Below are 9,273 nucleotides of genomic sequence, written 5' to 3' on the forward strand. Positions count from 1 at the left end.
AATGGAGGAATGGTCCAGGGACAAACCCATCCAGTTTAATGGCAGATCCAAATTCACTGACCGTTGACCGTTCTTTTTGAATCCTGTTTCTTTAAACCTGGTCAAGTGCAGCCCCACACCAACAAACATGAAACTTATCTTTCTATTGTTCAATGTATTGATCTATCAATGAATTATTTCAGCTCACTTAACATTTGTGATGAAGCCTCTCTGCTGGTGTACGGGCAGCTCATTGATCCGGATCAGGATCCGCCTGGCCTCATGAACTAGCAGAGACATGTGGGGACCAGAAACTGGTTCTGAAAAAACAGAAACAGAGATGGAGAGCACGTACTCAAGTGTGTATATGTGTTATATCATATGTTATGTGAATCCCTCAGTTTTGCTCAGCAGTATTATTTGCAGTATTATCAACATAGTCATCACCAGTTAGTGAAGCGAAGCAAAAATAAAAGTTATTCACCAACTGTTAAGTTTGAGCATAAAACATTTCATCTGATGTAGCTGGATTTTCTCTTTTGCTTTTAATATTCAGTGTCTGAGCGGCACATCAGCTGGCGGAGATGACCCATATAAGGTGGCAGCATTGACGCTCAGTGTCTGAACATCTGCTGATCTCTGAACTGAGCACTGGGTAACTCACACACACACACAATAGCTAACTCATGTAATTCACTCACGGATTACAAACGGCCATTATTTTCTTTAAATTATTGGGAGGACCCCATGTCTCTTTAACATGCCACAGCCATAAAGGGGCTGGAAGAGTTCAAGATCCACCCTTGTTTTTCACTTCAGAGGTCCCTTGAGGCCACCGGTGTTATATAAGAGAGCATTCCTGTGCATGTGCATTTCAGCAGTATCCTCAACTCCTTGGCCAAATAATATTAGGGTAACAGTTTGGGTTTTTTCTTCATCATGATCTTTCAAGGCATTTTTGATTGTATGGACTTCACTAGTTGGCTTTTATTAGGCTTTCTATTGTTACTTTTGACTGATGTGGTAAGAAACTGGAGGCCTCACAGCTTCCCTCCTGGACCCTGCCCAGTGCCTTTTCTAGGAAATATCTTCACTGGGCTTGACTTTAAAACACTGGAGAAGGTAAGCCCATCCCAAACCCTAGCTGTAGGTTTTAAAGGAGTTGCGTTGTCATCAACTGTTTAATATGTAATGTATATACAAATATTTTCTGTCTGTCGTGGCCATTTTGTTTTTAAGTACAGCTTGCTCAGGAGTATGGGCCAGTGTTCAGCTTGAGGAGAGGCAGTGAAAGGATCGTGTTTATCTCAGGATACAAGATGGTCAAAGAGGCTCTTGTCAATCAGCTGGACAGCTTTGTTGACCGACCAGTCGTTCCTCTTTTCCATGTCATCTTCAAGGGCATCGGTGAGCAGAGGAATGAATTACAGCAAGAATGTGTTGCAATAAATTGCTTTTCTTAATATCTTAAATTGTATGCTGTACTGAAAGATTTGACAAAAAAATCAGGATTAAATCAGCCCACTCGTGTGGGACAAATTGTCAACGACTGATGTGTATGTGGAACATGTGTTATGTTGCCGTGAACAAAAACTGCACCAAATTCAGCACAACAGAGAGTAAATGGTGATGACAGCTGCTTCTGTGCAAAGTATGTGATAAGTAAATTAGTGCCGTGAACCTTTGGGAATTTGTAAACAAAGCATGAATCGCTGTGCCGAGCCAGTTAATAATTTGATATAACATTTTCACAGGCATAGTATTGAGCAATGGTTACCTTTGGAAGAAACAGAGAAAGTTTGCCAACATTCACCTGCGTTACTTTGGAGAGGGCCAAAAGTCGCTGGAAAAACATATTGAAGTGGAGAGCAACTTTCTTTGTGAAGCATTCAAAGAGGAGCAAGGTCAGCAAACAGCGAAGGTCCTCTGAAGTGCCTGTTTCACTTTCATTTATTATTACGTGATTTGAATTTGCTATGTGATCAGGAAGACCCTTCAACCCCCACTACACCATAACCACTGCAGTGAGTAACATCATATGCTCTGTGGTCTTCGGCCATCGCTTTGAATACAGTGATCATAGCTTTCGTAAAGTGCTGGAGTTGGATAATGAGGCTGTTGTGCTCGCTGGCTCTCCCAGAACACAGGTAATGGCCAACTTCTATCTTTTACCATAAAACAAACTGTGCTGCTGGATAACTGATCGGAGACTTTGTCCCATCGACCAGCTGTATGATATTTTCCCCGGCTTGCTGAAGTACCTGCCAGGACCTCACCAGACCGTCCATGCCAACTACAATGAGATCTTGTCGTTCCTGAGGAAGGAAATAGAGAAACACCAGGAGGATTGGAATGCAGATGATCCCCGTGATTATATTGATGCATTCTTGGCAGAGATGGAGAAGGTAATACAAATCTGGCAAAAAATTCTTCATACATTTCATCTGCTACAATCATAATGAATGGGGAAAAGTAAGAAAAGACATTACTGTACAATAATTCCATCTATAAATAATAATCGATAAATGATCTTCTAAGAGAAAATACATTTCTTTCTTTTGACACCGCCAGAAAAAAGAGGATCCTCAGGCTGGCTTCAACATTGAAACCCTGCTGATTTGCACCCTTGACTTGATTGAGGCCGGGACAGAAACAGCTGCAACTACTTTACGCTGGGGACTCTTATTCATGATGCATTACCCAGAGATACAGAGTGAGCTCATTCATGTTCATTAGTCAAATTAACCACTGCAGTATTCTCATAAAGGCCATCAGTGTTTCTCTGGCATGTGGCACGTGTGTGTAAAGGCAAATGAGATGCACTGACCCCGTTTCTTCACTCAGAGAGAGTCCAGACAGAAATAGACAGAGTGGTTGGACAGTCTCGCCAGCCTACCATCGCCGATAGACCCAACCTGCCCTACGCTGATGCTGTCATTCATGAGGTCCAGAGAATGGGGAATATTGTCCCGCTAGGATTCCCCAAATTGGCGAGTAAAGACAGCACACTGGGAGGATACTGGATACCCAAAGTGAGGGACTATTCACCAAACCATCACATTTTAAATGAACAAATCATGAAAGCACTGCTTATATCAAAAATATAATCATTCATGGCTCTATTTTTAAAGGGGACACCTGTTGTGACAATATTATCAACTGTGCTGCATGATAAGAATGAATGGGCTGCTCCACATACCTTCGATCCTGGGAATTTCTTGGATTCAGACGGCCAGTTCAGAAGGCAAAATGCCTTCTTGCCATTTTCAGCAGGTTTGTTCTACACTCTCATTTCATTAATATTATAATAATTACTGCCATAACAATTAATAATCAATATATATCATATGTGAGGAAGCCGTTAATCTAGAGCATCTGAGTTTCCCCACCAGGTAAACGTGTGTGTTTAGGGGAACACCTGGCCAGATTGGAGCTCTTCCTTTTCTTTACAACTCTCCTCCAGCGCTTCACCATCTCAGCTGTTCCTGGAGAAATGCCCAGTTTGGAGGGGGTGCTGGGCTTCACCTATTCCCCAGAGGAGTTCAGGGTGCAGTTCATACCTCGCTGAACTTCTCTGTTCTCATCCAAAACAAAAAACAAGAATCAATGAACAATCCAATCCAAACAGTACGTTCTTTGCAGCTTTTGCCTTGGTCAGAGGACATTTACACTTGGATTTACAGCACAACATTACTCTGACACAGAGACAATTCTCTGAACTTTGCTTAATTTATTTGAAATTTATAGCGCTGGATATGCATGTTGTTAAGATTCAGCTTCAACATGTCTGATAGCAATTCTCTGGTCAATCTCTCATTCAATAATAAATGACATGGATAACAAAAAAAAAAAAAAACGTGGATCTGCTGCCTGTGTGATTTATCTACGCATTGGTTTTATTAGCATACCTTTTTCCAACTATGTCCTCTTCATCCTGCTAATTTCTAAGACCTAATCGTCTTTAAAATAGGGTTTGCACAAATCAAATCCTTCAAACCCAAAATATCCGCCCAACAATTCAGCATCTCTGCCAGATAGGGATAAATCTCCAAGTAAATCAGACATCTCAGTGTAGAAAATACAGGTATGGTTTAATATCAACTTCTTTATTTAACAGTGATTAGTTGAAATAATAAATGTTATTCCAATTACAAATCCTACAAAAGCTAAAAATCTATAGTAAATATCTGTTAGTGTTAGTTTTGTCAATTTAGCTTAAGTCTTATTAGTTTTTTAACCCTAACCCTTAATTAGTCCACCATATGCTATTTTTTTAGTTAAGTTTTTTTTGGTCACATTTTAGTTAAATACAAGTCTTAGCATTTTAGTCAAAAGAAATTTTTTTTTTGTGCAACTCATTTTAAACTTTTGATAGTCTTTTTTTCAGATTACTTTTAATTGACATTTCAGTTAATTTAATCTAACCAAGAGGTGTCATTTTAATCTTTTTCTCAAAAGATCATTATTAGCTGATGAAGAAGTTACACATGCTGAATGATTAGGAATGCAACATTGCTAAAGGTGCTTGGTCTGATGGTCATAGAAATAGATCGAGGGTTTGCGCTTGAAGCATAAAAATATGATGGTGGCACAGTGGTTAGACCTGTTGCCCCACAATGAGAATCTGTGTCGAGTTTGCATGTCCTCCCTGTGCCTGCGTGGGTTTCCTCCCACCGTCCGTGTTTAGGTTAAGTGATGACTCTAAATTGTCTGTATGTCTGAATCGTTTGTCTCTGCCTGTCTCTGTCCCTCGCCCAACATTGGCTGGGATTGGCTCCAGCAACTCCCACCATCCAGAAACAGAGGCAACAGAAATTTCTGACACACATGGATCATTATACCTAAATGATGTGTCAGCAGAGTACCAGCACAACTCTAACTGGAGATGAACAAGTGATACAAATCAGTCCCTCACTTTTCTCAGCTCCTCGTCTACTTCACAATGAGGCAGTTTCTCTTCCCGTGGCTCAATCTGAGGGGTTTTCTGCTGTTTATTTCCATTCTTCTCTTGGTGATGTATTTCCTAAAGAAAAGGGATCCACCAAACTTTCCCCCAGGACCACTAGCTCTTCCTCTTTTGGGGAACATCTTCAGCATTGAGGCCAAACAGCCTCACATTTATCTAACCAAGGTAAGCTGACAACAATGAGATATCTTTGATGTTGCAGTGTTTCTGTTTTGTTTTAGTTTTTTTTTTTTGTTGTGAGAAGTACACATAATTTTTTTTACCATGTCCAAAAAGCGAAAATAAGTAATCATTGACATCTTCGTTACTTTAATTTTAATTACTGCTTCACATAAGTTCTTAAGATTTAGAACTAAGATTAAAATGAATTTGTCTTAAGTCTCAATTTGTTTGAGGCTTTGCTACCATGTTGTGTGAGAAATGTCAAAAACCTGTTGACATTAAATGCCACCGTAACTTGCTCAACAATCAGCTGCTTATTCTCTGCTAATGAATCCACAGATGGCTGATGTTTATGGGAAAGTGTTCTGCATACGTCTGGGGAGGCACAAAACAGTGTTTGTGTCGGGCTGGAAGATGGTGAAGGAAGCTTTAGTGACACAAGCTGACAATTTTGTGGATCGACCTGACAGCTCAATGGTGAACAGAATTTATGGAGGGAACTCAGGTAAATCACAAGTACCCGGTGCTTTGTAAGAATCAATGTAGCCGACTTCTCCTCCTGAGCCCGCCCTGATCCATGTTTGGTTTCTCTATCAGCGGGACTTTTCTTCAGTAATGGGAAGGTGTGGAGGAGACAACGACGTTTTGCCATGGCCATGTTACGTACCTTTGGCTTAGCCAGGAGCTCCATGGAACGGGGCATCTGTGAGGAGTGCCGACATCTGCAGGAGGCCATGGAGAAGGAGAACGGTTGGCTAAAGTAACAACAACAACAACATAGAAAGACACAAATACACTGTACTCAGACTGAAACATTTCTTTTGTCCAGGTGAGCCCTTCGATCCAGTGTCCCTCTTAAACAACGCTGTGGCTAACATTATCTGCCAGATAGTGTTTGGGAAACGATTTGACTACAGCGATCAGAACTTCCAGCGCATGCTGAAGAGTCTAACTGAGATGGCCTATCTAGAGGGCTCCATATGGGCTCTAGTAAGACACTAGAGCAACACACATGCTAAAGAATACAGATCTGATTTGACTTTTTTGTGATTCTAATTTGAAAGTTTTCATCAGAGAAAACATTCCAATCCAAAGATAGACCTTTTCTTGAAAGTGGCTGAAAACAGAATTACTGTCACTTTTTTTCCAAACAGCTATATGATGCATTCCCAGCACTGATGAAACGCCTGCCGGGGCCTCACAATGGCATCTTCTGCCACTGCAAGTCTTTGGAGGCATCTATCAGGAGAGAAATAGAGAGGCACAAGCTGAACCTGGACCCCAGCAACCCACAAGATTATATCGACACATTCCTGATAGAGGAGAAAGTAATGTTTGCATTATTGACTTGGTTGATCATTTTAAAAGTGCACAAAAACTGTATTTTTTATGCACTGACCTTCCTTTCTGACAGCAGAACACACGAGGTGATCACGGCTTTGAAGAGGGAAACCTGGCTCTGTGTTGTCTGGATCTGTTCCTGGCGGGCAGTGAAACCACTTCAAAGACTCTGCAGTGGGGCCTCATCTACCTTATCAAGAACCCTCATATTCAACGTGAGTGTTCACATGAGACAAAAGTATATCTATATATACCCAAGGAAGTTCGAGCTGACTAACTGATTGATTAAAAGCTTTCATTTAATCTTCAAGGCAAAGTCCAGGCAGAGATAGACAGAGTGATCGGTCAGACACGACCACCCACTATGGCTGACAGGCCCAACCTGCCCTACACTGACGCTGTGATCCATGAGATCCAGAGGATGGGAAATATTGTTCCTCTTAATGGACTCAGGGCGGCTGCCAAAGACACAACGCTGGGTGGTTACTTCATCCCTAAGGTGTATTTCCTGAAAACGCACAACAGCAAGGAGTCAAGAGAAAGTGGATGTGCAGTGGTGGAAGAAGTATTCAGATCCTAACAAAGTTAAACTATCAATACAGGGAAAAATAGACTGGAGAAATACTTATTGACAAGTACAAATCCTGCTAAAGTCCTACTAGAAAATAAAGGTATCACCAAAATAAAAGTACTGTGACTAAAATATTCCAACTATCTATCATTACTGGACTATTACAATTGTTTTTACCGTTTCTGCCTGACGTGGAGTTGGTGGTGACAATTTAAACTGTTGCTTTAGTAACTTTAGTTGACTTGTAATTCCAAACCCAAAATGCCAATAAAACTATTATAACAAAGTAAAAACTGACATGACAAATAAATTCCATTATTTGCGTTTAAAAAGATATATTATACACCAAACAAACTAAAAATTCAAGTTAGCCTGTGAGCCTGAGATTGAGTCATTATAATTCAGAGTTAGTACCAACTTTGTAGATTATAATTGTGGCATTTAGACCCTCAAAAACATTTCCTCTGCGCAAGTTAACTCAAATGTTTTGTTTGTTTTGTATAGGGAACCTCTGTGATGGCCAATCTGACCTCTGTGCTGTTTGACAAGACTGAATGGGAGACTCCAGACACCTTCAACCCCGCACACTTTCTAAATGCAGAGGGAAAGTTTGTGAGGAAGGAGGCATTTTTACCTTTCTCTGCAGGTAAACATCACATTCAGAATATGAAAATATAGACTTGAATTGTTGAGTGGTGTTCAGAATAAAGTGGTGACAGTTACCAAAAAAAAAAAAAAAAAAAAAAAAAAAAAAAAAATCAAATTGCAGACAGATTGGGAGTTTTGCTTGTTTTTCACAGGAAAGCGTGCATGTCTGGGAGAGGGCCTGGCAAGAATGGAGTTGTTCTTGTTTTTCATCAGTTTGTTTCAGAAGTTTTGTTTTTCGACTCTTCATGGAGCCGAGCTGAGTACAGAGGGAATCATTGGAGCCACACGTACACCCTTCCCCTTTAAGGTCTATGCCAACACCCGCTGAGTGCTGCCACCGCTCCCCTGCTGTAGACCAAAGAAATACACATTTTATACACAGACGTGATATAGCAAATAGCCAGTATGAGCCATGTTTTTAACCAGCCCAGCAAATAGTGTGTGTGAATGTGAATTACTGGTGCTGATGATGGGGGGACAAGGAAATGTTTCATAAAATGGGTAATGAGAGGTGCACTATATCTGTTTTTTGCTTTCCCTCAACTCAATCAGATTTGGCATATGGAAGAATTACCCTCAGACTGAACACCGTTATGTAGCCAACAAGAAACATCCAAACACTCTTCTTTCCTTTTGCAGCTGAAAAGTTCAAAAAATGTGTTATCAGTTATCTCTGTTACTTAAAATAAATGCAAATTTTGGCTTTAATTTTAAATGACTGCAAAACTGATACTCTTCATCTTTGGTCCTAAATGTAAGACTCTTGGTGGGGGGGGTTGATTATTTATTTATTCACAAGAAAACCAAAGGCTTTAAAATTTAAACTTATATTCCAGAGAAGTTGTCATGCCTTCCTTACATTTCTTCATTTATACACAAACCACACATACCACAGAAGAAGTTTCTGTGCTGTTACTTTGGATCATACTTATTTTCTCTAAAGGACACTGCTTTTAAATAGGCAAATGCACAAGAATCAGCTACTGCAAAGCAAAATGAAAGCACTTTGACACACGTCTGAGGATCAAAAATGGCAAAACCATGACAGCAAACAGCCCATTTAGTGTTACTGAAAACAGAAATTAAAGCAACCAACAGCCATTTCATGTTATAAAGCTAGTGCAGTTTGACAAAAGTCTCCATGAGATCAGGCAACCAACGTTCCATAATTTTGAAGAGGACTACTGCTTCTCTACAGCGCTCTTCATGCTGAACTAAGCACATACATGGATGACAATATTGACTACAGTAATTGAAATTCTTAGATTACAATTTACAGGTACTGTATGAACTCTGAATCTGGTCCCCATATCTGAATGAAAAGCTGGTGTTAAATCATGTTTACATTACAGCTGTTAAACTTCATAGATTATCGTCTTGATTACTAATGAATATAAAGACCTGCCAGGTTGAACTTTAAGCATGCTGCCAGGGAGCGAGTCACACCACACTCTAGAGGTTAAAACTTTAGAAACAGAACAGTTCTGGATTTATTCTGTAAAATGGGTTGTTAGAGCACCTCTGAGGTTGATCACTAACTATGACTCATAGGGTTTTCACAGCTTCAAACGATGGGCTTGTTCCATTTTAATAAAAATAGAAATTT

General features: G+C 40.2%; 2 protein-coding genes across 2 annotated transcripts; both read left to right on the top strand.

Annotated features, from left to right (window-relative positions):
- Positions 1 to 862: 862 nt before the first annotated feature.
- Positions 863 to 3,805, top strand: LOC115041646 (cytochrome P450 2J2-like). Its single transcript, XM_029499272.1, has 9 exons — positions 863 to 1,101; positions 1,224 to 1,386; positions 1,734 to 1,883; positions 1,966 to 2,126; positions 2,208 to 2,384; positions 2,551 to 2,692; positions 2,824 to 3,011; positions 3,111 to 3,252; positions 3,372 to 3,805. Exons 1-9 carry the CDS (start codon positions 919 to 921, stop codon positions 3,545 to 3,547), a joined length of 1,482 nt encoding a protein of 493 aa, XP_029355132.1. The 5' UTR covers positions 863 to 918; the 3' UTR covers positions 3,548 to 3,805.
- A 1,037-nt stretch (positions 3,806 to 4,842) lies between these two features.
- Positions 4,843 to 8,249, top strand: LOC115042611 (cytochrome P450 2J2-like). Its single transcript, XM_029500958.1, has 9 exons — positions 4,843 to 5,110; positions 5,447 to 5,612; positions 5,705 to 5,857; positions 5,937 to 6,097; positions 6,262 to 6,435; positions 6,522 to 6,663; positions 6,760 to 6,947; positions 7,524 to 7,665; positions 7,820 to 8,249. Exons 1-9 carry the CDS (start codon positions 4,922 to 4,924, stop codon positions 7,993 to 7,995), a joined length of 1,491 nt encoding a protein of 496 aa, XP_029356818.1. The 5' UTR covers positions 4,843 to 4,921; the 3' UTR covers positions 7,996 to 8,249.
- Positions 8,250 to 9,273: the final 1,024 nt, after the last annotated feature.

Source organism: Echeneis naucrates, chromosome 4 (assembly GCF_900963305.1).
Source record: "Echeneis naucrates chromosome 4, fEcheNa1.1, whole genome shotgun sequence".
Lineage (NCBI taxonomy): Eukaryota > Metazoa > Chordata > Actinopteri > Carangiformes > Echeneidae > Echeneis > Echeneis naucrates.

Bases quoted from the DNA above. Each gene is read 5' to 3' on its own strand.
- LOC115041646 (XM_029499272.1), top strand. From the start codon at position 919: ATGATCTTTCAAGGCATTTTTGATTGTATGGACTTCACTAGTTGGCTT. The intron at 1,102-1,223 runs GTAAGCCCATCC...TTTTAAGTACAG, and splicing joins ACTTTAAAACACTGGAGAAG to CTTGCTCAGGAGTATGGGCC. The intron at 3,253-3,371 runs GTTTGTTCTACA...TTTCCCCACCAG, and splicing joins CTTCTTGCCATTTTCAGCAG to GTAAACGTGTGTGTTTAGGG.
- LOC115042611 (XM_029500958.1), top strand. From the start codon at position 4,922: ATGAGGCAGTTTCTCTTCCCGTGGCTCAATCTGAGGGGTTTTCTGCTG. The intron at 5,111-5,446 runs GTAAGCTGACAA...ATGAATCCACAG, and splicing joins CTCACATTTATCTAACCAAG to ATGGCTGATGTTTATGGGAA. The intron at 6,948-7,523 runs GTGTATTTCCTG...TGTTTTGTATAG, and splicing joins GTGGTTACTTCATCCCTAAG to GGAACCTCTGTGATGGCCAA.